This window comes from Anser anser, assembly GCF_964211835.1.
Source record: "Anser anser genome assembly, chromosome: 18".
Classification (NCBI taxonomy): domain Eukaryota; kingdom Metazoa; phylum Chordata; class Aves; order Anseriformes; family Anatidae; genus Anser; species Anser anser.
In genome coordinates this window covers 7,935,108-7,962,072 of record NC_139739.1, presented here as the reverse complement: position 1 = coordinate 7,962,072, position 26,965 = coordinate 7,935,108, and the positions used below count along the sequence as shown (strand labels likewise).

At 45.9% G+C, this 26,965-nt stretch overlaps 1 protein-coding gene across 25 annotated transcripts in view; it reads right to left on the bottom strand.

Moving 5' to 3' along the window:
* The window catches only part of FBRSL1 (fibrosin like 1), a 519,147-nt gene that overhangs the window by 18,391 nt on the left and 473,791 nt on the right, over nucleotides 1–26,965 (bottom strand). For 16 of the 25 annotated variants that reach the window (XM_083803995.1, XM_083804008.1, XM_083804005.1 and 13 more), the window contains 5 exons: nucleotides 9,775–10,171; nucleotides 8,021–8,274; nucleotides 3,486–3,721; nucleotides 1,272–1,322; nucleotides 253–348 (listed from right to left, as the gene is read on the bottom strand). In XM_083803995.1, the coding sequence (XP_083660121.1) occupies nucleotides 253–348; nucleotides 1,272–1,322; nucleotides 3,486–3,721; nucleotides 8,021–8,274; nucleotides 9,775–10,171 (1,034 nt within the window). Of the gene's footprint in view, nucleotides 1–252; nucleotides 349–1,271; nucleotides 1,323–3,485; nucleotides 3,974–8,020; nucleotides 8,275–9,774; nucleotides 10,172–26,965 lie in introns of all 25 variants that reach the window. The other 9 variants (XM_083804006.1, XM_083804007.1, XM_083804001.1 and 6 more) reach the window with 6 other exon arrangements.

The window sequence follows — 26,965 nt, the reverse complement described above, 5'->3', positions numbered from 1 at the left end:
TTTCAGTTGACCTCCCAAGTGAACCACTACATCCTTTTCCAAGGAACAATCTGTAGTGCCAAGAGAAAATTTCTGCTCAAGCGTTGGCTGCTTTGTGCAGAGGATGCTCACAGATCTGTGGGGTGATTGCTTCCAACCCTGTGTTGCACTTCCGCTAGTTAAATCATGGGCTACAAAATCACCAGAGACACGACTCTGAATACAGTTTCTCTCCCAGCAAAAGAACAAAGCCTTCAAAGAAGAAGTTTGTACCTTCGGTTGAAATGCTCCCTGAAGTGACCCAAAGGGACCTGAATGTGGAAGCATGGGTGGCATTCCAGGCATTGCTGGAGGATAGGTTGGAAAGAACTACAAAAGAAAAAGAGATGCTTATGTCACAGGACAACTTGAACAATAATGGAGGTAGGTGCCAAGGCTGGCACATACAAAAATAGTACTGTGTCGGACAAGTGCCACGGTGAAAATACACACTAAATTTGCTTTAAATTTTTTTTAAGAGCAAAGCCAAAACTTGGGAAATGTACTCATCTGATGAGTTTTCTTAATAGTGCTGAAGAAGTGTGCCTTTACAATTCGTGGAACTATTGCAGGAAGCACAGAACTTTCACCATTCTTGGAGGAATTGGAGTAATTTGGTTTCTATGCTCACTTTTGGTTAACTTTGCGTTTTTCTACAGTAGTAAACAATTTGATCCTGTTTTGAAATGTGACCTGGTATCATTCTCAAAGCAAAAAAGAACCACAAGATGCTGTATTGCACACTAACCACAGGCAACATGCATACCACCTTGTAGTTGAGTGGGTAAAGTTTTGCTTAGGCCTCTCCTGAGCACATACAGCAGTTTTCCAAGTCCCAAAACATAGAGAGTTTTTGTGCTTTGGAGCAGTGGGGAGCACCAGGAAGAAACCACCAGTCTGACTTACTCCTGTGACCTGAGCAAAATCTTGTGAAAGAGCCATGCACTCTGGGCTGCTGCACTGTGAGAAGCACCAGCTGCAAAGATACTGGAGTGACCACTGATTTAGCAATTTCTGCGCATTCCCTGCCATCCCAGGCACAGCATTACAGAGCCACAGCAGCAGAAATGCAGTAGACAAAGGTTAAAAAAAAAAAGCTTAAAGAAAATTTTGTACCTTAAAAATAAGTAAATCAAGACAGAAAAAAAGAGCTTTAGGAATGAATGAATCAAAAACTACTGATCAATCAAAAACAAGCAAAAGAGCAAGCAGAACCATTATCAAAGACACCACCTAGAAAAATAAGCACTCACGTTGGAATGTCGAAAGTAAGGGTTGTCTAATTTGGGAGCGTACTTGTCAAACTGGAAAGAAAAGAGAAAAACAAAAAAGGAAAACAGGTGAGTTTGTTTTCGACAGTAACAGACACATTAGGATTTCAACACAGACAAATCATCATGACCCATCTGCACAGCATTTAACAGAGCAGAACTGACTGATTATTCCATACTTGCTCATCGGGGAGCTGATTGATTTCCCAGAGCTAAGAGGGACAAAAGGGCACTAGTCCCCAGGTTGCAATGGGTGCTGCTGAGTCTCGCTGCAGAATCTTGTTAGCAGGCACTATGTGGTGTGGTTCCTTCACTATGAAGAGAACAGTCCTGGTATCTGCAGCGCAGTGAAAGGCAAGTTCAGCTCCAGGTCTAGCTCTGGGATCAGCCCCTGGAGCACTGACCAGGTCACAGACTAGATGGGGAACGATCATTTCCATTAGACCACAATTTTTACCAATACCTGCTCCCTATTTTCTGGGATCCTGTAAGTGCCAAAATTGTTTGGAAAAGGGTTTAATTGCTTTAGATGCACAAATATCTCTATATTCTCCCTCTTCTGCAGAAGAGAGAGCTCCCTGGAGATAAAGTGACTGTTAACCTTTGCCTTTCCAGCATGGGGTTTTAACACCTCCATGTGTGCAGTCTGTGCCCCGTATTTATTTTCATGACCATTTGTCCTGTACCACCTTGGAAGCAAAAGCAAAGCATATATATGTTGCATTTTAGAACAATATGTACATTCTGCTGGGAGGAGGGAGCGGGGAAGGAGGCAGGGAAAAGGAGCTGTAGGACCCCATGAAAAGCTGCTTATTTAGCAAGTCAGCTGCTGTTTCGCACTCCTCTACGTGCGGGAGAGTAGATTTGTAATTTTATTAATTACAGTTATTACTGGAGCCATGTCCCCTCCAGTGTAAATACCATAAATTACCAAACACATGCAGCTGTAAATTTCAACACTCTTCTCTGGTGTTGGGATTAGCAGACCTGATCTAGTGGAATATAAGAAGATGTGAGTGAAATATAACAAAAGAGCCTTACAAGCTGTTTTTGCTATGAAGGCTGACATCAACGGGGCATGGGTGGGAGGGAAGGGAGCTGTTGGCAGGATCAGATGTCAGGATTCTTAAATAACACAGGAGATTTCTGAGAAAAGTTTCAGGATTGTTTTACGCAGATCAAGAAAAGAGGAAAAGGTGTTTACACATGAGTACACTGAGCAAACACCTGGGGCTACATTTTGAGTGGAGGATATTACTTTAATTGTCTCACTGCTAAGCAGATTACAACCCAAGAATGTCATCAGGCAATCAACAATGGGAAAGAAAAGTGAGAAACATTATGTTCCTTGAGTCCTTGGTAGTCCTTCTCAAATGCTGCTTTTGCTGTTAGTCCTTGCTTTGGTAGCATTAGAAGATGGCTGCTTCTACATTTTAGTCACAGTGTGAAACTGAGAGGGAAAAAAGCTGAATCTTGTTCTTTCAGCCTAACAAAGTAATTGCCAGAAATGGGAGAGTGCATTTTAAAGTACTGACAAAATCCATTTGTAGCAGATCTCTAACAATTTTTTAACAGCTGCAGAAAAGCCCCATTGTGTTACAAGCAGCTTCAATAGAAGAAGACTAAAGCTTATTACATGGCCAGGAGGATCTCTTCCACAAGAACCAGCCATGCACAAATTAGTGCTTGTTGAGGCAGCCAAACAATAAATGCCAAAATTGATATAGGTCAGGGAATTAGGAGGAAGAGGGACAATACTCGCATCAAACAGAAGAGCTGCTGAGCTATGGCGAGAGCTCCAGGTATGCCAGCACACTCTGCCCCAGAATGGACGGCGCTGCAGCTGTGGGGATGCGTTTTGTACCAGAGGCCACCGATTTGCGGTGCCCTCGTTCGTGTGTTTTGGTGTGCCAAGGCTTGTGGCCCTGAGGAAAGGGAACTGAAGTACCCAGAGGGACACGCAGGAAGGGGAACTACGGGGACTCCAGACTTGTCTGTTGGGTGCAGTACCCGCACCCTGGGGGCACCTGGGGGCCTGGTGTGGATGGAAAGGGGGAGTGCTGGGCCTGCCTCTCCAGGGCCTCATTGGAGGGGCAGGGACAGCACGCCTGGCTGAAACGAAGAGGACTGCTGCTTTATTTGTTTTGACAAGAGTGGGTTAGGCTTTTTGACCAGAGATGCTCTACTTATCCTCACATTTTGGGCTGGGGTACGCACCATGGGAGGTGCAGAGGGCGGCATGAGCGGCGTCTGGGGCAAGCTGGATGGAAAAGGAGTGAATGTGTGCTGGTGGGTGTGTTGGTGCTGATGCGTGTGTTGGTGCTGGTGAAACTCCGCTCTCAGCAGCGGCACCGGGCCAAGTGAGGCAGCGGCCCGGTCCGAACTCTGAACCAAAAACCGGTTGTTCAGCTCTTGCCTGAGCAGTTCGTGATCTAGAGGAGAGAGAGAGAGAAAAAAAAAAGACACAGAGGCCCGTGGGCCTGTGAGTACCACAAAGACGGAGGAGAAAGAGTCAATATTCACCTGGCATTCCCTGTTTCTGCAGGTCATGCTGTGGTGGTTTTCTACGTGAGGACTCATTGGTGGAGGTAAGAGAGATGCCTGTGACAAAGTACCAATCAGAATCCCCGAATGAGGCTGGCAATACATGATTGGTTGGTTGAATGATATCAACAGGCTGGTATCTAAAGACAAGAGAGAACACCATGAGTCATCACAGCAGAAAACATCATCCAGGGGCGGCAGCAAGCGGCCGCCCGCTTCCCCCGCCCGCCGCCCCGCCACCCCGCCCGCCGGGACGCGCCCTAGGGGGCTTCAAACGACCCATACCGACCTGATTCCTCGGAAGTTTTTAAATTCAGAAGCGTACGTGCGTGCTGAAAAGGGATGCTGGGCCTGATTCACGTTACGCTACGGTATATACGTACTTGAAAGGCACCGTTCTGACAAGGGCTACAAGGCAGTGAGGTAACGACGGGCTTGGGTGGCTGGAAGCTACCTGCTCTGCTGGCTGCTTCTCAACAGGTCCCCGTGCCGCCCTCCCCCTTCTCAGCCCCAAGACATGCAAACAGCGACCAGGAACGTCCATCCTACAAACTGAGGCCTTCTTTGCAAATTTATTTATTTATTTGTTTATTTTTGAGGTCTTAAATACTAAGCAGTCAATTTCCACAATTTCTAGCAGGCTGTAATTGTCATTTTTTTGTCCTTGCCTCCGGGTTTTTCTCCTGTGAGAAAATACGGAGGAGGAATCAGCAGGAAGAGGAGAAACACTGAACTGGCTCAAGACCTGCAAGAAGGTTGCAAAGACTGCAGGAACAAGATGTCCCACCACATGACAAGTGGTGTCTCCTCAGCAGCTTCCTCTGGAATAACCAAATTACACCCAATGTGAATGTGGCTTAGGGTAGTGGCAGATACCAGCACTTTAGAAATGATGTGACTGAGGAGAGTAAGAACAAACGTCCACTTGACCAGAAATGTCTGGTGGTATCAATTAAATCCATCTGCGATTTTACCTAAGAGCTTCAAATCATGGTTAGCATCCAGCATGTTGGATGTTTTGTAAGCTGAGAGCAACCTGTGGCACCAGCTGCAGATGACACGTACCCATTCCTGACTGACCTACTCGCTACTGAACTTACACGAACCTACCTTTTAAGCTGCAGCACTGAATATAAAGGGTCAAATGAATACATGCACTTTAAAGTGTTATTTCATATTTCACAGGCATTTCTTTCACTTAAAGTTTTTAGAGTAACACTAGAAATGTCTAAATCGCTTTCTGCAAATACATTGTTTAGATCTTCAAAGATAGGCACTGTGATCTAGAATTTCAAGGTCGCTGCTACCACTTAGAAGTGTTCATCTTATTGAAAGTCACTTCTGAAGGCAAATTTTGGATGCCTAATTCATTTGCTTTTTGAGTAATAATGTGCTGCTAGGAGCAGGTACTGTGTACTTTTACAATCTGTATAATAATAATATTTACATATGGACAGAAATGGAGAGCAAAAAGTACATACACTTGTGATACTAAAGACTAAGGCACTAGACCAAAAGAATCTATAATGGGTTCTCCTCAAAAAAAAAAAAAAAAAAAGGCTGAAAACACTTAGGACCAAAACCTAACATGTTTAGAGAATATGAATATGATTTCATGTGTGTCTGTTTATGCATTTAAATCTGGCATGACTTAAAGAAACCAAATCCTTCTGTTAGCATCAAGATAATCCACTTTATGTTTTTCTGGAGGGAGAGATAAAAGCAAGTTGGCAGTTTTAAGTGTTCTGATATCCAATTTCTTTAAGAGACTTGAAGCCAGACTGATAGATTTGCAGCTGGCTCCAGCCCATAGCAATGCACCACGACTCTGGCCTCTGTCAGGACAAGAAAAGGCCCGAAGATGTTTGGAGAAGCCGTGTAGCACTTGGAGGAGTAGCTGCTCCATAGTTAAGGTCTGTTGGGTAATAACCCCGCTCCATGAGACACTCTGGGCAATGGTAAATTAGAACTAAGTTCTTGTGCCTACCAGCAATGCCTTGTCTTATGGATCTCGCCATGTACAATGTAACTGGGAGAAGACCTCTGAATGCCCAAGCACTACAGTTAAGCGTGCACACATGAGGTGGGCGTGGAAGAAGGAAGTCAATTCCGCTAATGTTGCTAGGTACCCTCACATTCAGAGAAAAGACACAGAGACTGCTGTTTCCTCTGTGTCATACACTGGAGCTGCTGTTAGTGCCCTTGAATACAGGGCAGCAGCCCGCATGAGGGTTGCTCCTAAGTTACTTGCTTAAGCTTCAGGTTTTCAAAGGAAGAAATGGCACCAGAAGTGCATTTTTGTTATTCAGAGATCTGAATTAGTACCATCACTGAATGGAAGAACTTGGTGCTCTGCTTGGTAACAGTGACAAGTGTGCCAAAGCAACTTTAATGGAAGGACATTTTTTCCTCCGAAGTAGGAGGAATAAAAAGATAACAAAAGGAGACATCAAAGGGCCATACCCTCTTTTAGGCTCTTCTAAGCTGGCGCTTTTACTGAGAGCACACATGCACTCAAAGAGCACAACAAGGACCATGCTGCCAGTGGCAGCTGCATCCTAGCTCTCCAAGGCTGCTCAGCAATATTGTTTGCTTTTAAGAAACTTTTATGTGAATGACAACAGAAGCTGCTGGCTATGCAGCGCTCTGTATCGATTTTATGATGTGCCAGTTTGCAGGCTTTTCATATAATGCAGACAAGAGTCATTTCACTGTCTGTAGGGTTAGACACCCAGACCTTTCCCTCCACTAACTTAGGCCTCTCCTGCTTCAATTGCAGGAGAAATCCTTTTAGTAGGAGCATGACTGTTAGCGTTTCCTGGCAAGCTGCTGAATGTGAATAGGTCACTTGATCTTGCACCTCCTGAAGTTAATGGTGAAAACATACTTGCTTTCAGTGAGTGCAATATCATGCTTTTAGCGAGCACATTGCTATTTCCTTTTGCAATTCTTTCAACGTCTCCATCACAGTAGTTCTTTGCCTTAAACAGGGGAAGCAATGAATAGGTCTCCCACAGTGCTGCCAACATCTTCCCAGCAATGTGGCTGAAATTCTAGATAGTGCCAGGGCCTGTGAAAGCCGTCAGCTTTGGCCTATGTGGTCCTGCTTCTGGCTAGGAACCCGCAGCACTTTTGTCTATCATCGTTCTGAGAGCTCAGTTTGGACCAATTCACATTTCCCTCTCATTTGAAGAAGTAGTTCAGAATAATGGCACATTATTTAGTTCCTGAAAGAAAAAAAACAAGGGGATGCAAAGCTATCAGAAATCTCAGCAGCAAATCTGCCCTTTCCTTATTCCTTTAACTTGCTTCATAGGAAATGAAGGGTGCATTTTTTTTTTTCCAAAATGCTTGTCCTGTTTAATCCCTGCTGAGTTAGCTGCAGAATCAAATGCCAGATCAAAAGGAGGCCCCAGCAAGTGAAAGTTGCAGGGAAGTCTCCAGCTGCCAGGGTCTCTTCCAGGGACAGCTGTAGGATAATGGATAAGCTATAAAGAGGGCATTTAGGGCAGAAGTGACAATGGAACTGGGGCCAGGGTGAACAAAGGAAACTTTTTAAAAGGATGCAAAGACAGTGAGTGTTGAACAGCAGAGGCTGTCAGTTGAGCTCTCTCTGCCTCATACAGAAAGGCCAAGCACCCACAGACACACAGAGTTTGTGCTGCCACAGGCAGAGGATCCTGCTCTGCCGGCAGGATGTGCTGCTTTCCGAAGGATTGGAGCAGGGCTTAAGTGTGGGGGCTTCCCACTTGTTCAGTTAGAACAACTTTCTGGGTTGATTAGAAACATTGTTTTTTTCCAAGTTGGTTCTAGTAGTTGCGGTTTTCATTAGAGTGGGGGAAAAAAGGGGAGAATGGCAAATTGAACTTCAGTCCTTTGCTAATCTAAAAAATGTCTGATGACTAGAATGCCACAATCAATAGTTCATGCTCTGGAAGAGGTTTTTGTGGAAAAAGTCATTTTGAAGACTTCTCACAGGAAGCTACAGTTCTGTTTCTACAGTCTCTCAACTGGTAAAGCCTGTCCAGGTCTCCTACCTGTTTCATGAGCACTCTCACAGTTCCAGCACACACCGCCCGTGGAGGTGTCCGTATCGCTTTATTTTACCTGCCCACCAGCCAGCCCATCTCTCAACACCCTCCAGTGCATGCACGGCAGATCAGCCCTGGAAGAAGACGGGAACCTACCCGCAGGGTGACCTGGTATCACGAGGCTGTTGGTGGGTAACGCTGGTGGAGGTGGCAGCGTGGGTGGGGTGGCGAACATGGCCGGATGGTGCTGGTGTTGGGTCTGCGATCTGAGAGAGAAGTGCGAGGTAGCAAGATTAGAGATGGAGAGGGGCAGGGCCGGGCCGGAGGAATGGTGCGGAGGAATCTGGGGAGAGAGGGGGAGGTGTTTCGGGAGGCTGATGCTTGTTGCACTGCTAGCACTGCTGCTCCGGCTGCAGAGAGAAAAAGATGGGGAAGAGGGGGGAGAGAGACAGAAAGTGTGTTACAATACGAGACTGGAACAGTGCAAGAAATACACTACCAGAAACAACACAACTATATAACACTGATCTCCCCCCATTTTTCGTCTGATTTTTTTTTTTTTTGTTTTTGAATGGCAGTGGAGAGAGTAACAAATCTTAATGAACTTCTCCACTGGGACTGGGCTTTGGCTCTCTGGAGTGACATTTCCTCTGGTGCTCGGGCAGGTTACAAACCTCAGAGCTATCTATGAGACACTGACAAAGGCCAGAGTCAGCTGGATTTTGCACCTTTATTTAGCCTTTGATGACCTTGCAGTGGCCATGTGCGTCCTTGTGATCGTATAATGCAGTTACTCTGATTTCTGTTACTCCGGGTGTATGGAGCTACACAGCGTGAGTGACTTGGGGACCAAGTTTTATCTGCTGCGCCTACTGTGCCGTTCTATTCACACAAGCATGTAAACACACACCATGTTAATATATTACTCTCATAACAATTCTGCATTTTAGATCTTTTTTATTATTTTTACTCTGTTGCAAGTGATCGAACTTTTGTGGGGTGAAAGGCATTATCACTGCGGTTATTATTTATTTTAATTCCCACAACAGCAGTCTTTGTTGCAGTATATACCTCTGAGATCTCCTGAATAGTTTGGAATATTATTTATCATTTATACTATGGCAGCATTTATAGGGTACAACCAAGACAGATCTTAAGAATGCAGGATACTATGACATATAAATGTAATGGCAGACCTCTGTCGTATTTTGACCCTTGCACAGCCAAATATGATGTTTTAAATCAGTTTTCTAACCTTGTTTAACTAGTCTAAGTTCTGGTCTGGGAGGCATGTTTTCTGTACAAGCAAAAAGACTGTACAGGTTCCACTTGACTGGATAAACTCTTTTCTCTAGAAACTCTTTTTCCATACCATTTTCATCCATTCTACTTACTGGATGGAGGCAATTTAAACAGCGAAGCTAAGCCTCCTGCTAGATCTGAACACGTCAAATTGAAGCAGATTTCTCAGCCTACATGGGAATACTGTTCTAAGGGGCGCAGCATTTTCTGATATAGTTACCCCGCTTCGGATGCTGGTGAACCAACAAAACAATGAATAACCATGAACAAACTGCCTACTTCATTGTAAGTCTTTCCTGAGTACAAAACGAGGGAGTTCAAACTCAAACTACCTTAAATTTCTAAGGCAAGAACTGGCTGCCTCAGACAGGACAGTGCTCAACTCCAGTAGAAACTGGACCTGAAAGAACTTTACCCCACAGTTCCACATGCCTTTCTCCCAGAAGGGAGCATTTACCACCACGTTTCAAATGCAGCTATCCACCACTGCTGGAAAATCTGCCTCTTACCCAGACAGGATGGTTCCCTTCCCATCAATTTCTTTCCATTTTGAAACAAGCGTCACCTCGCAGTAGCACAAAGCTGACACGAGCATCCCGTTCCCCTACCTGATATTATTGAGTCCGTTGTGGGCCACCTGGTGATGCACTTGGTAATTGAGAGGTGGAGGGATGTGACTCGGAGGCTGGGTCCGAAGCTCAGGTATTAGCTGAGGCTGCGACTGCGGCCGAGGTTGAGGTTGTGACTGTGGCCGAGGCTGTGGCTGAGGCGTGAGCCTTGGTGGTGCTGGTGCTGAAATCACGGGCTCCTTCTTCAACAGCGGGCTTGCTCTGGCGCTCGACGTGGGCGCTGAGGAAGTAGAAGTCACAACGGCAGCTACTGGCTGGGGGCTGGGGATGGGCAGGGCGAAGGGCACGTCGGTGCTCAGTTCCCGGCTCCGCTCTAGCCCAGACACCTTTGGGACATTGGCTGCTTTCGCTTCTGGCTTGTCATTCAAGGTGGGACCTTAAGGAGCAACAAGAAAAAACACAAGGCACATGCTGAAAGGTCTGTGTTTGTTTCTCTGAAGGGTAGAATGTATGTCTGATACAAACCAAGTCAAGTCTCAGCTCGTGGGAGCACTGCTCTTACAGGATGGAAGTGTGTTTGTGTGTCTGCCCTTCCACCGTCCTTGACTGGCTGGTCAGTACTCCTTAGCATGTGCTTAAAAGACTTAGCTGTCATTAAATGCATGCATACTACAAAGAACATATAGCTTTGTGACTTCTGCAGAGTCCCAAGGTTACGTACAGTAGGAGTGTGAACATGTCTCAGGTTACTGCTGCAGTATTTCCTGCTCAATGTCAGATTTAAGGCCATTAATAAACTCATGAACACAAGCCTGATCGTGAAGGCATTTCATTTTCTCAATGGTCTTTCCAGGTAATCTACAGTGTGTTTAGGCTCAACTACAGTAATGAGGCACCATGACCCAAGCACTAATCATTAATGACAAGCCTCTAGGAGGAGGCTACCTGGGATCTTCGTGTAGCAAGGGATGGGGCAGTTCTGCTGTGAAGCTGTGACGTTGCCATTCCTAGGTCACACACTTGGGTGGAAGAACGGAACAGAGAAGGCTTGAAAAAAATCAGTCAGAGGTGCACTGAGGCCCTACATGTAATCTATCTCACCTTCAGTATTGCACATACCTGTATGCAAGGTACATCAAAGCTATAAAGGAATGCTGTGACCTTGCCAAATGCACCTATGGTGGGAATTCCATATGGGATTACTCCTTTCATGACACCAAATATTTTCTTTTTTTCTGAATTAAGCTAAAATGGCAGTAAGAAAGCGTTAAAAGCTGGAAAGAAAATGGGAAAAGGGAGGAAAAGATACAGATTTCAGATCAAGCTGTATCCAAGAGGCCAAAGAGACCCAAAAGGACCAACAAGAACAAGATTCGGCTCCCACTGTAACTGCTTTTCAACAGAATCTGTGTATACTTGAGCGCACATACACCCATAATCACAGGAAAAGCTTACAAAACCAGTGCTTGTCCATGTGTTTCACACGCATGCACAGCACTGCCAGTCAGGGTACATGCTTTTATTATCCACCAGAACTTGTTGGGGGGGCTGTTTGCATCCAGCTGGCTTGCAGACATGCAGGAGATGCTACCTACACTCATTAACACGCTCCCAACACCCTCACGAACAAATTCCACCTTTGAAATGTTCCCGTCTCATCAAAGGACGGAGCCAGTTCCTGGTGTAGGAGGTGTGGAAATAAGACACAACACACACGGGGAGCTAATTCTGGCAGTGCAGAGGGTCTGACCAGGCGTTTGCTAATGCAGCCTGCGCAAAGCCAGAGCTGTTGCTGCCTTGGCTTCAGCCACTTCAGGGCCACCGTTAGGCAAGAAGAGGCCAGCGATGAACCAGACCCTGTGAAACACCAGCTCGCCTTCTATACAGAAAATGCCCGCGTGGTGATGGCGTCTCCTTCTGTGAGACACAAGTCAGCTTCCTACACTGCTTCTGGCTCTGCCTGTACTCCCACCATTGCGCCGTTCCCTTCGTAAACCAACCGATCCATAACCACATCCATATATATTTTCAGAATGCGAAGAGAGAACGATAGAAGCATACAGATAACTGCATTTATCAGTTGAATAAGATAACTACATCAATATAGATAACTATATTCATCAGTTGAATAAGTCTGAAGGCTCGGGGCCTCAGACTGCAAATAACAGGAACAGACATTTCCACACACCGGTGCTTTGGCTGGAAGCAAGTACGACCGGCCCTGTACTTTCCTGCACCTTGTACAACCTTACAGGTTTGACACAATGTCTTGAGGTCCTAATTATTCACTACATCAATTATAAGGCCAACTCTCATTTCAGTGGATTTCTTTTTCAAATGCCAGTTCATGCATCACAGGTACCCTGGTTTTGAAGATATAACTAAACAGACTTGGTTCTGATGCTATTTAGGGTGACAAATAATTCATTTCTAAAATCAAATTCTCACTGCTTTTGTGTCCCGATATTTTTTACAATGCCATCCGTGTTCATAAATTGTCCTCAGATTTTGTTACCAAAAACTGAAAACTTGTCATTGACTAGTCAAGCCAGGGGTCCACACGCTGCATTTTAGAGGCAGTGTACTCACAGCTGCAGATCCCACTGTTTTTCAGGAGCTACCCATTAAAAGCAATTGGGTTTCATTCCTGACCATAGGTTTCCTGAGAGCCTATTAGCTCCTTCCATCCAACAGGCCTCCTCCTACAGAGTTAAACTTCATATCGTGTAATTATAGGCAATGTAGACTAATGGTGTATATTCAAAACACACTGGCACCACAAAAGTTAGTTGAGTAAAAAGTCAATTAGATCCAAAACGAATCAATAAAGTCCTACATTAAAAACAGCTGTTTGACCAGCTTTATGTACAACTATTGATTCCCTGCGGTTTCGGCATTAGTTCTCATTTGCAATTTTCTCAAAGCAAAATCTCATGCTCCCTTGCTGGCTGAATTGACCAGCCAGCCTGGTTGCATTAGTTAGCATTAGGGGTACATGACTGATTTCTGCTGCCAACTTGCATATCTCAGGTTGCAGTACTCTAACACTTTTGTGTTTCACTCTTGAGAACAATTCAACATCTAATGAAAATACCCATTTTTTTTTTCCTGTGGAAATGCTACAGGCATGAGTGAGAATGTCTCCTCTCCTTTCATAACCACGTTGAGCAAAAGCAGGAGCACTGAGAAAGGAGTGCTATAGTGTGAAATCATGGGCAAGCGTGGTTAAGCATGTGGGCGAAATCCCCAAGCCTTCTCAGCCACCACAAGGGTAGGAAGGTGGGCGATTCCAGGTGTTTTGGTGACTTTGGTGTTTCCACTTCTGATGGCTGTGATGCAGCACGAGAGAGAGAAGCTGCTTCATGTGGCTGACTTGAGCATGAACTGCAATGGGCGAAGGGGAGGTTCTCACTTCTAGGTGTATCACCTAAGTCTCTGGTGGAATAGACTTAGACAAACTGGAAAGCAGATGCCCAAATGGAAATACATCTCATTCACTTGCCTCTCTGGTCTAGTAAAAACAAAAGGTGTTTGTCAGCAGAACCTTAAGACCCTTCACTTCTAACCCTGTGGAGTGCCACGCCATGAAGGACATACTCTACATGTTTTATTTCTGAGTGTATCTGCTGTGCTCATTGGGAGCAGATGTCCTGGTTTCTTTCCTTCCTTTTATACTCTTCTACCAACACTCCTGCTTGTTCAGTGCCTGTTTTCAATGCCCACTCACTAGCTACCTGTATTCCAGAGGTCTCCAGAAACCTGACAATTTCAAGGTCATTTTAACTGTGAAATGAAAGAAATGATGAATTTGAAGGGTGTAATTACCTGGTTTCTTAGGTACTTAGCCAGATCCTTCTCATGATACCTATCACAAAAAGCTCCAATCCAACACTTTACTCTCTGTTCACATAAAAGTTTCTGAGTTCCCTTCTCTGAACTCCCTCATAAAGTTAATTTTCATGATTTTAACTAGAGGTGTTGCCCATTCTGATCAGGATCCCAAACTTTGCAGTTTCTCCGTAGGATGCCCGCATGCCCCTCCTAAGGGAACTACACACTCATACACCCAAATTCCCTCCAATCGACCAGGCTGACTGCGAATCACACATGGAAATCTCCCTAGGAAAGAGACGGGATATTCTCTTGGTCACAGCTGGGTCAGGTTTTACAGAGGTTCTTTTGCAAAGTTCTGTGCTTTGGCTCCTCATCTGCTGTGAGCAGAGGAAGCACAGAGCTGAGCACCGCTGCCCTGACAAAAGCACGGACCCACCAGACCAGACCACAAAGTTCTAGAGACAAAAATGTGTTTGTTTTAACCAAGTCCTAGAGTCATTTTCATGCTTAATGATAACAGGCTGAGCCAATTTGCCTAAGACTTGACAGTCAGCTCCAATAATTCAACCTTAATTAAACCTGAACGCATGTCAGTTCAGCTCGTCCCTTCACAGGAAATCTGACATTAGCAATGATTCATGTTTCAGCCTTGCTCTGGGAAGGCTGGATCACATCTGCCATTCTCCACCATGCGGAGCGCTACCCCTTTTCAGCATGCCAAATTTGTTTATTTTCTAACCAAACACTTTGGACTTCTTCCATTGAGAGGTCTTCTTAAATGAACAGACAGTGGGACATGTCTTGATTTCACTGGGATGAATGATGACTTGGTGCGAGAGACGGAAGAAAGCACTGGAGCTGCTCTTAACAAAAAAAATAGTAAATAAAACCAGCCTGAGCTTAGCCATTCCTGCCTCCTTAATCAACCGATCCGTCATTTGGTCATGTTGCAAAATCCCAGCCTTCCTGTGACTTGGGCTACGTCCCATTCCAGTTTAACTGGTAAAGATGAAAACTTTTAATTACTTCTAAAAGTACAGAGAGCTTTAGCTACTGCTGCTGGAAATCAGTAGAAATGAGAGTTGAAGTAAAAGCCCTAAGTCAACTACAGCTGAATTTGCTGCAAAAAGTACGTTTCAGAAGGAATCATGTGAACCTCACAGACCATCATGGACCCAACATGAAATTTCACTGGATTTAAAATCTGTGACTGGAATAAACAAGTGCTGCCCATCCGCACAGCTGTACAGCGTGACATGCTTGCCAGCGTGTAAGTACACAGCATTGCAGGCTAAATACAATACAGAAAGTCCCAGACACAAATTAAACCTTTCTGTTACAGGAATTTGCTTTCAAGCTGATTAAGAGTAGCTCAAGTGCAAGGGATTAAACATGTAAAGGCTGCTTTGAGGACTCCAATAAGCAGTTACTGTGTTATACAAACAGTACTTAGGGCAATAGCATTTCCAGTGCTGCCTCTTGCTCTTTGCAAGCTGCTGGTTGTTGCTGAAAGGGGACTGTCAACACACGTACAATGTGATTGGAAATAATCTAATCTTGCTTGCATGCCTTTCCTTTGTCTCTTGAAAAAAAAAAGAAAGTGGAGTCATTCAGACGTCTTTCTGCAGTCTCCCTCGTATTCAAACAGCAAGGGTGATGGGGTGATGTGAGAAAGAAATTCCTCTCCTACATCCATCAATGACATCTTTACCAATGGCAATTTCCCAAGAAACACAACCACCACCATCTGCAGCCTATCTATCCACCCTGTACACATCTTTGAAAACAGACATAAGCCAGGCTGGCTGTTATGAACCCCGTTTCATATTATAATTCCAGCAAGAAATGCTGCAAAAGCATCACCGCAGGAATTACAGGGACATATGTGGCAAGAAGCTGAGTATTTCGGAGCTGGCTGATGAGTCCCAGAGATGAGTTTTGAACCATCAGCATTAGGAGCCAGTACAGAACAGCACGATTTTACAGCGGTAGGGCAAAACAAAGAAACTACTAAAATAACTTATTTGGTGAACTTCAGCAAAACCTTTTTTTTAATAGAGCTTTTAGACTGCTGCATAACGTACTGTGGATGCGCAACATATATATGCCCAAGTGAGAATAAAGCATTTTGCATCAGCAATGATAGCACTGATGCTGGCAGAGTGCTTTACAATTGAAAAATCAATATTTAAGTGCTAATTCTTTATCCTCAGCTGGATTTTGCTTTTATATGGATTGTTTTTTTCATTATGTTTTAGTAAGGTAGCACTATTTAAGACATTAGATAATTAGGTTGGTTTGCGAGAGTGAGAAGGCAAACAGCTACAACGCAGCAGCTATCTGACATAGGGCACCAAGTTCCTCTGCCTATTTTAATGCAAATCAGCTCAAGATAAGAAAAAGACTTGGGACTTGCACATCGAAACGCTGTCTGGAAGGCTCTGTGGTGTGTAGCCGAACCATTTTTAACATTATTAGGAAGCAAAGGCCGCATTTCCATTGTGACAGCAGCCTACTGCATACGTTAGGTTGTGTCAAAAACGTTCTTACGTGACAGGGGCTTCTCAGAACATAATGTGCCTCTGGTGGATGTTCCCCAAATAACGAGAGTGTTTCTTCACAGATGAGAGCCAGCCGGGTGTAAGCACAGCTCTCCTGCCTGGCTTTGAACTCGGAGCAGCGCGGGGAGAAGGTCTGTCCTTGTTCACCCCGCTCCCTCCCCGAGCCCGTCCCTGTGGGCTGGGTGCCGTGACCAGCTTTCAGGGGGAAGCTCCTCCACGACCCAGCCCGATTCAGCCCCTACCGCTCCGTTCATTTGTACGGAGCTGTCTGTCAAGTCAAATCGTCTCGCAGCAATCTGAAACACCCTCCGAACAGCTGCCACTATCAATTACTCTCGCAGACAGCCTTGACTATCAGGAAGAGAACTGGAGCGAGCACTTGCCAGTTTTAATAAACTGTGTTGCCCAAGTCATTTAACCTGCTAGATTGCTGTATGCTGGGGCTGTAACAAGCCTTCAGCTTTTCAAACTAGAAGAAAGCAACAGTGGCAAAAAGCTGTCAGCTTGGTCCTCAGAATTAACTTCCAAGTGTGTCTTTTTTTTTTTTTAATTCCCCCTCTCCTTTCTGGAGCACCCAAGTTTAAAAGTGAAATATCTCCAAGTCATTTTCATAATGTCATGACAAGGAAAGCATCCCATATTTTTAACACAAAGGCAATGACTCAAGAGAGTGAAGGGTTGACGTGCTCCAAGACTTTCGTGCTAGGAGCACACCCGAGCAGAGACAGCCCCTTCTCTCTGCTCTTCCAGCTGCACGGGCACCTCCCATGGGCACTCCCCACGCCTGTTCTCTCCAGGGATTGCTCACCTCACCCCAGCAATGTGATGCAGCCAAGGGCTTCCTGATGCCGACCATCACCCATGCTCTGCACCCACCACTGCCCCCTCGGTCCTTACACACACAGCTCAGTTTCTCACCCAACTAAAAACCTCAACTTGGCCAGATTGAATTTACTCCGGTACTTCAACAGAGGAATCTGCACTTCCACTAGAAAGCTTACTGGACTCTGCAAAGCAAAAAGAAGGTTTAAAAAAAGCCCAATGTAAACGTTTTCCTTAGCCAGCTCCGCAGATAAGACCCCTTGTTGCAAAAGCTTGCAGCACGGGAAGATTTCACCCTCTCCCCAAGAAATGGAGAGCAACAGCATAAAGACCTACAGACTTGATGCTGATTTGCTGCTTTATGGTTCTTTAATGGGATGTTTTATTCTTGGAGATTTGGGAGCTTTCCATGCTCTATCCAGGCATGTTAGCTGTAAGCATGCATGACGACACTCCGAAGCTGCAGGAGCTGAATGAAAATGGGTGCCAAACACAAGGATTGGGGCCAGCACACAAAGAAGGAGGATCACCACTCAAATCCCCCCAAAGTAAGTCACACTGCATTTTCCTAGCAATGCTGCTTCTGGCACCGTTTCAATGCAAAGCTGAAACTGGATTTGCAGCTAAAGCACCTACTGTGGATGCTGGCGTTGTAATGAGATTGAAAGTTTCATACAGGCTTTTAATCTAGGGCTATAATGGTGGATCAAACACTGCAGGGTTAAATCCCTTCAGTGCTGCTCCTAAGCAGATGCCGGCTGCCTAAAAACCAGTGACGTAAGGGCTGTTCAATTGCCCTGGCCGCAAAATGCTACTAAAGCTTCTTGTAGTTACTTACTAAAGGTGTTTTTGTCTTGTTTTGTTCTGTTTTTGCTTTGTGCGACGGGCATGTTGTACACCTCATCTGAGTGATAGACAAGCAGCAAGATAAATAAGCTATTAGGAAGACAAAAAAACCCTCCAACACATGAAAGCAAGCAAGCACAAATACCCCACTCCAGATCTGGGCTTTTAAAGAGACAAAATTGTTATATATCAAGTAATCTTATGATTTTAATTAGTCAAACAACTATCAACTACTACATTATAGGAGAAAATGTACTGCTTTTGCTGTTCCAAATCCATATCGATTCCCATCTGGCCTGCAAGTGAGTTATTAATCACTCAAATTAAATCATGAACACAGGTCTTTACGCTGAAATTGAACCCCCACCAATAGATCAATAACTCAAACCTCCAAGAGCAATTACTGTTCAGCATAATAGAGTGGCTTGTTACAGAGAGCTCCACGCAGACCACAATTCTCTCTGTCGTATCTTTCACAGGCAGTGCAAACAACCCAGGAAAAAAAAAAGATTTTATAACTATTATTTTCAAAATAAACAGACATCTGCTTAGAGTTACCTAATCTCTCTCACATCACAGAGGCAGATCTGCCAAGGTCACATTGGAGACATGATTACATTTTTTCACAATTTGTTATTCTAGCAAAGCCCTGATAAGATTGAACTATTGAAGTTCACACTGGTTTAATTTCAAGAGGTTAAATGCCAAATCCTTTTCTTATTGCTACAAGGAAGGGATCTGCCAGGCTGCATAATACCCTGTGTGGGCTAAGACAACAATTTTGTTTCATCTGCACAGTCTTATGGAGGTTTTGATTTTTTTTTTTAAATGACATCAGAGAACTCCAAACACCCAAAGAATCATTTAAAGTAAAATCCGACAGTGAGACTGTTCCGAAGGAGTGAGAATGACCTTTCAGACCCTCCAGCCTGGAGAAGTTAAATCAGTGGCTGGCTGAGAAAGCACACTCGCTAACCAAAACCAGAAAAAGGCAAGAAAGAACATTCTCCAACACCAGATCATCTCTGCTGGGAACAGCAGATGATTACCCTAAGCAGCCAAGCGTACACAGGGTCACAGAAATTCCCATCTCTGCCTTGGAAGGTAACTGACGCCTGCCCTGATGCAATGAAAAGAGGAACCATCCGTGCTCAGGCTCTCCGACTGCTGCCGTGCCACTCGGCATCCGCGTCCTTTCCAGGTGAGAGCTGTATTTCTGCATGCATCCTTGCTTCCGATCGGCTCCCCCCTTCAAGTAGGCCCCTGAGCGCCATCCATCATCCTTCATTAGGGAGGCTATTGGCAGCCAATTAAGTGGTGATGGACCCATGCCAGGAAGCTAATCAAGATGAGTTCATAGCGTACCCTTCTTGCTGCAGGCACTGGCTCCATCTACGAGAGGTATCGCATTTCTGCTTCTTCCCCTCTCCAGCCCCGTGGTGGATGTGCCCAAACAGCCTTGGACAAGGCTGAGCATACCCACAGAGAACCGACACCAAATCAGGTGAGAGGAGGAAACACGCACACAGATGCTGCTGTGATCTCACGGCCTGGCTTCCACCACAGCTTTTAATCACCAGACACAAGTAGCTTTTACAAAAAGGAGGGAGCGAGATTAGCTATTCTCTATCACAGCGAAGGCAGAAAGCTCAGGGAACAGTTTTCTTCCTCCCTAAAGGCTGGCGATTGTAACCGGAGTTAGAAAGATCAAATTGTGTTGTGATCCCTTTTCGGGAATGCGGTACGCACTGCCGGTATGAAAAATATCAGTGCAGAATGCAGCATCCTACACACATCTCCTGAACGGAGCTCATCCCTGGTCTCTAGATCACCAACAATCACTCACATGCACCAAAATCTGTGCTCCCGGTTAGCTTCCCTATCATTTTTTACTGAAACACAGAGGCGCACAACAGACCCTCTCATATACACACCTGAATTCTGTCCCTGGATAGATTTTAAGGATTCAAACTGGCTTTTCATGGCAGAGGAGAGCCCTGTGTAAACCAAGACTTCAAAGGGAAAGAACCCTCTTCCTGAGTCCACGTGCTGATCCCCCCCGTGCTTTGTGCCTGCCAGACCCAGGGTTTCAGCATGCTGTACTTTGTTTAGGAGGCTCTCTGCTAAACTCTGCCTCTTAGGTTTTAAAGGAAAACACTCTCAGCAGTAATAATTTCTAATGGATTTAAGTCTGCAGCAGTCTTTGCTGGATGTCAGGAGGCTGCACAAAACGAGTATCGTGACCGTGTGCAATCAGCATTTGAAAAGCCAAAGCTGCTTTTCTGGCTCAGGAAAGTCACAACTGAAAGACACGAAAGGGCAGCAAACAGAGCTGTTTAGAAACGGTCACGGTAACTTGACCAACTTCCATACCCGGGGTAGTGGCTGGAGCTGGAAAAATGGAAAGTTTTGCTGCAAGGTGACTTTGTCTCCCCTAACCAGGAACTGAAAAGAGCGACTGACCATGCACAAATTAGCAAAATCCTGCCTTATTTATTTGCTAAGTCCAGCTCTCACAGTTCAGTAACTGCTGTCACATTAGTGCTAACACGCTTATCAATTGGGAAAACAACGCTTGAGTTTCAGTGCTTGTCAAGTGGGGCCAACACTTTCCAACTAGAGGCTCTGCACATCCTGCAGCCTCCTGCTGCCCTCCCTGCTCACCCCCAGGCGTGTCCCTGCCAGCACCAGCGCTCAGCATCGGTGGCAGCACATCACTCCTCTAAAGCACCGTCTGGGTACCTGTCACCAAACTGCCTCCTCTTCACCAGCAGGTAGGCAGCAGCACCAGTTTTCCACTAATTTTATTGAGGATCTAGGGTCAGGATGAAAAGAAACTGGAAGACTTTCCCCTGAGCAGTAAGGTCTCCCCTCTCGCTCCCATCCGCATGGTCAAAATCCAGCTCTACAGCCGCTGTAATGGCAGCTTAAGAAAAAATAAGGTATTGAAATGAACAGACTGAATACATTCAACAACGTTTCAAGTTGCATGGATAATTAAAATATTTAAGGGACAAGCTGCAAGTTGTTAATCAGGGAGCATTTACTTGAATGGTGTGTGCCCTTTGGATTTGGTCCCTATGGCAACCAAATATTCACTCCAAAAGGATGCTCTGGAAGAAGCATGTCAGGAGCTGCCTCGACGTTTTAATTCACAGAGTGAGCAATGAATAAATACAGCTACTGACAAGCACAGCACTGGGAAAAAAGGGTCTGTAAACAGCATTAGGAAGCCACAAATGGCCTTTTGCATTTTAAGTCTGAAAATGGTTCATTTTTTCTGAAAGGACACTCACTGAAAATATCAAGAAAAACATACTGTGTTGCACATGGGGTGTTGAATCGCATGTATTAGCGACTAATAAATTGTGTTTCTGCTCCCTATGTTGGAAGATGTTGCATTTAAATCTTCAGAGAATTATTTTCTATCTCACCTGGCTCAACAGGGGACAAACTTTGAGAATGCACGTGAAGGACAGCTTCTCAGCGTGCTCAAGATGGAAAATGTGAGGAATGACTGTCCTTTCCTTCCAAACAGGAAGAGTGGCTTCGTATGCAGTAAGCAGAGGAAAGAGTGTACTCATTTATTACTCGCCCTGCAGAAGGCAAACTCCTTCGCCATGATCTCAGGGTGTGTGAAATGCAGCCGCAAAGCTCCTTCCAGCTTTCTCCTTTGATGAAGTGTGAGTTCTTCAATGGGCAGTAGAAGCTTTGGAAATACTTTAGTGCCGGAAATGCCTGAGGATAATGTAAGATCTGGCATCTAAGGAAGATCTGCTCAGCTTTGAGTCACACCCTACGCGGAAAGGTACTCTGAATCTCTTCTTTCATGAAGATTAATGACTGTGGATAGAAATCTCACCCTTCTTGGTGAAGGGGCGAAGAAGCCCCAGCACCCAGCTCCATACTGCCCAATTCCCTGGGCAGAGCCACAACTCTCCCCATACCCTTGCTCTGGAGCTGGGCGAGCACTGCCGCGGCACTAAACTCCCTCCCAGGGAGCGAGAAAACACAGACTCAGACATCTGTAACACAATCGCAGGAATTATTATTTCATACAAAACTGCTGCGCATTTTTATTTCAATGTTGGGTGAAAGAAAGAGACAAGTATCTGGGCTTAGCCTGCAGATAGTTTTCTAAGACAGTAATTGCTGCATAATTCATATTCTTGTTTTCACATGTTTGCCATGTGTACCAACAATTCTATTGAATTCACCGTAAGTTTTTCCTTCAAGTCATCTCCATGTCACATTTTTTTCCAAACAGCAAAAGCACAAACAAACAAAATCCCAATGCTAAGCAGCAACTTGGGTTTGGCAAATTCCTGTAATCCTGGATTCTTGCACATTAGGAGACGAAAGTGGCGTCCGTGCTAATTCTTGAGAGTTTCCAGTTCCCATTAGCACAGCAGACACCACCTTTCACTCATTATTTCTTTATTTCCCTGCAAGCAGTTTGCTGTGAAGTTGGAATTGAGCGTTCATATCTCTACCCAAAGCCACCTGCTCCCCATCAACTCCAGATCCCTCAGGCTGGAGGAGTACTGCCCTCTACATGAGGAAAAGCTCATCAGTGAATAAGTATTTGCAACCAATATGAAATACCAGCACAGTTAGAAACAATTTATGGCTTCCACACCAAACAGGCTCAACAAAGAGAATGGCTGGGATGATGCAGGCCCTCAGCTCAGTCTCTCAGCAATGGTTTGAGGCACCTTTGCTCCTATTAAGCTTCCTAGAGTTTATACACTATATCCGCACAGGGAGGCGATTCCTTAACTAATGCACTGGTTCTGATGGACCCCAAATGGTTAATCAACGCAAGGATCACAAATTCAATGCCTCAGAATCCAAGAATCCGCAAGAATCCGCAAGAATTCATCCAAGAATCGGAATCTGCAGGATCCAAGTTCTGGTGCCACTGGTTTTGTTTTTGAGGACTCAATATGGTTTTGGTTTTGAGGACAACACCCCAAACTGCCAGCGGTTTGTTTCAGGGAACCACCTCCTCCTACAGTAATATATTCATTTGCAAAATGTATCACATATGTTGCGTGCAAACTGGCAGAGAGTTTGATTCAGTTCCGACAGCATGAGAGCCTCTAGCCCAAATATCTGAGAGTAATAAAATCCACACCATCCTCCTGATCCCTCACGCTAACAGCGAATTGACCTATATTCACTTCGCATTAGAAAGCCTGTCAATAGTGAGCAACCTACGCAGATCCGTAACCGCAATTAAAATGGAAGGGACATCAGTTTCTAATGTGTCTCAGTTTCAGCTTCCTCCTCCCCTGGCTTGAAATAAAGACACTAAGGCTAGATCTCGCATTTTCCCCTTCCACGGACTTCCTGCTGTAACAGGAACGGGAATGGCCCCGCTCAGCCCTCGGATGAGGCTGGAGTACCAAGCACCAGAGCCACAAGGGACTGGGACACCAGGCGGCAGGAGAGCACGAATGTGTCCGATGGGGCTGCAGCACCGTACGGCTTCCTCACCCCTCTGCCCTGCCTTCTTACTTTCCCAGCCAAACCCCATTTGGTTTTCCTGGGTATCTAACCAAATTGCTACAGCACCTCCCCATCCCGTTCCCAGAAGATGGGGACAGAAACACCGGTCCGTGCCGTGGCCGTGGTTCGTGTGGCCCTCACGGGGATAACTGCTACGTGGAATATGCAAGCAGAAGTGGTTTTGTTACAGGCTATGCTCAGGGCTACTGGAAGTGACAGGAATGTCACACCCTACCTGAAGATCACTCCACAAACAGAAATGAGGCCAGGAAGGACAGAGCACCCATTCTTTCCCACGTAGATACGTGAAGCAAGGCAAATTATGGAATCACCCAGCGCAGACAGCAGGCCCCGAGGGAGCAGTCGGCCTCTCCGACACCACACCAGAGCTGAACCCGTGTCTCCAGGGCCCAAAGCTCTGCTGCACCCACCGGCTCCATCCACCTCTCCCCACAGCACCACAAAACAGCTTCTGTATTCCCAGCGCGGGGTGCTCGGCACGCCAGTAAAGGTCTCCCTTTTCTTCCTAGCATGAGGAATTTCCCACCCCTTCATTTTATAAATTACTAGAACAGACATTTAAATGTTCAAGAGTAATCTGAACAAAGTATTCATGCCTTGGGCATTTTTATGCTCTACAAGGAGAGAAACAAAAGGGCCTCATTTAATATCTCCCTGTAGCATTCCCTGCTCTTGCTCTTCCCTTGCCAATCTCCAAAGGCAAACTCGCAGCGGTTCAACGCTCCTGCAAGGCCCCGGCCCTCCCCTCTTGCTTTTTAAGAGCAAGACGGGCTTTTAAAGCAAACCTCCGAGGCAGACCGGAACAGGTGGTGGGAATCCTTTAAAGAGGAGAAAAATCATTTGTAACCAATAAATAGAGAAGACAATTCTGATTCCCGTGATTTTATCAAGCACCCGAGGGAGCCGTTTGGATGGCAAGCACATGTGCTGCTCCTGCCTGCTCCAGCGGCTCCGAGCACCGGGGCTGCAGGACAGGGAGGAGGAAAGGCCACGGTGCACCCACACCCTGCACCTCTGGGGGTGCCGAGCGGGTCTCTGCCTGCTTTGTGAGTGAGTTCATGAGCTCTGCATCAGACCCAGAGCATGGCGGGCCGGGTGAGGGGCTGTGCCCACGTCCTTCCCGGGTTGGTGAGATCAAGCTTTACAAAACCAGCAGATGCCTCCATCTTCTCCGACACATGACACACACAGAAACCATCCAATGTCTGAGTGAAGTTCTGTGCTAGATCAAAAAGCCGGACATGCAAAACCCTCCTTAGGCCTTTGCTTTTATTCTTTAACAAAACTCTCCCCCACGATAGCTTTCTGATCCTCAGTCTAGGAGAAACACATCACCATCTACTGAGGGTAATGGTGTACCCTGAACTTTGGCCTTGAAAGGAGTACTTACGCCTAACTAGGAAAGGATGGACCCCCCAGGGCATGGCTGGAAGAAGCTGGTTTTGCTGTGTGGCACTTTGAGACAGCAGCTCTGAGACAGGCAGGAAGGAAGAACTGCGGCCCCGGGAGAGCAGCTCGCTCCCCTCTCCCCTCCCAGCCCTGCTATCCGCCCTTCTTCCGCCCTCATTGTCAGAACCGAAGAAGAGAGAGGTGACAAGCTGGAAAGGCATGGCCAAGGCTCGAGAATCGAAAGAACCCTCGCCGAGCTCCTAAGAGCTGTTATGGCTGCTCCCTGTGCACAAGGACTCAGGATGTGGCCCCCAACCAGCTGTGAGCAAAGGAGGCAGAGGAATAGATGTGCTTTCTGCACAAACCTCAGGTGCTGCTCCTTCTCTGTATTAATTGGAAAGTACAAGGCACAGAAGCATCCATGGCCAAGAGCAAATGCTGGAATCCAGGCTTATCTCCATGTGATCTACGGGATGCTCCGCTATGATGTGGCCAATGCATTTGTTTGTTCAAGAGTGATAAGGAAGTGATATTTCTTCCTATGGAGGAGGACCAGGAAATTAAACCCTGGCTTGACTCAGATCTCCCTCCTTGCTCTTATGGGGTTCTCTGCACAAAGAGGGGGTGGTGGTGGGCTTGAATATTCTCCAAATGTTGACTTTCCTTTCCTGCACAAGCAAGTTTTAGGGAAGAGGGGTTGAAGGACACCAGTGCTTGCAGCCTTCTACAGATACACAACATTCTGAAGCCCTGGGCTTCTACCATTTCCTTGTCTCCCACATCAATTCAGCCCTTTCACAACCTGCACTGAAGTCATCTCAAGATGCGTGTGCCCACCCCTCCCCACACACAGCAGCTGGTGAGCTCTGCCCGTACTTCTGGTGACACACTATCGCTGACCAGTTTTTCAGAAGCCAGTCCTACAGCAGTACCGGAAAGTCTATTTAGTTTGTAAGGCTACAAAACCTGGCACACCTGTTCACCCAGTCTGAAACACGGCTGCCGTGTGCACATCCTCTCTGAAGAGCCACAGAAACATTTATCATTTGCATGGCCATGCTCTCCTGGTCACACAGCAGCGCTGGCGTCCTGGAGAAGGGCTCTATCACAAACAAGCGCCCACCTCAAGGACCTTTGGGGTATTCACCATGCTGTGGCTGCACCGAATTAGTTTCTGACCAGAAAAGAGAACACTTTCTTCAGTCACCCTGCAGAAATGTTTTCCTTATGGCCAAACTTCAGACGTATTTACCACCCGATATTGAGATTGGTTTTTGTAAGAGCCGAAGATCACGAAGGAGCCCCGCGTTTAAACAAGAGGGCATTACCCAGCAGCAACGGGTTCCGGTGGAAGCTTCTGAGCAAAGAACAACTTGAGAACAGAGCTGTTAAAGCACTAACGGCAGCTTACAGCAGTTCACGTTTCTCTTTTACTGATTTTTTCTGGCTAAGATTCATAGGGCTATCAAATTAGCCTCTAGGTATCTTGTCGAGGGGAGTAAAGTCAATAATCTAATAGGCCCGTTTCTTTTCTCTTTACTGCCACAATCGTACGACTTTATCGATACTCAGACCTGAAGGCAAAGGACACGAGGACAATGCTCTGCGACAGATGGCAAGCCCCTGCTCTGTGTCAGACAACTAAAAGCAGCAAGGTCCAACAGATGAGGTTTGAGAAAGGGGAATCATAAGGAACTGTTCCTACTTAGGATGCCACAATATCTAAGGTTTAACACTACCTTTTTGGTTCCTGACACAATTATTGACGGGAGATTTTTTCAAAGGCACAAAATCAGCAGGAGATTAAGTGAGGGTGTGACCCACACCTCTACAAGCCTTCCAACCACATGGTTCACCTGCACCAGAACCTGGAAGCTTCTCAGGACCAACAACAATAGCAAATAACTTCTGTTATTTAGACGAATGTGCTCCATGAAATCTTTGCAGAGTAATTGCTCTACCCAGTACCAACCTCCTAACCTCTCTAGCTTCACAAACCCGATGTGGGACGCAGAGAAGCTCCTCCATATCCTTCCCTCCTCCCCTGCTCCACCACCCCTGCACAGGACAAAATTTGCAGTGTTGGTTTGTGTTGGGTTCAGCACTGCATGCATCCAGGCTGCTCAAACCCACAGATGGAAGGAGAGCCACCTTTCCATCCCCACCTCTGGAAAGCAGCAGATGCCGTAGGAAAAGCCCTGCAAATTCCCCCAGTTCCCTTTGAAACCTGAGGAGAACAGATGAGC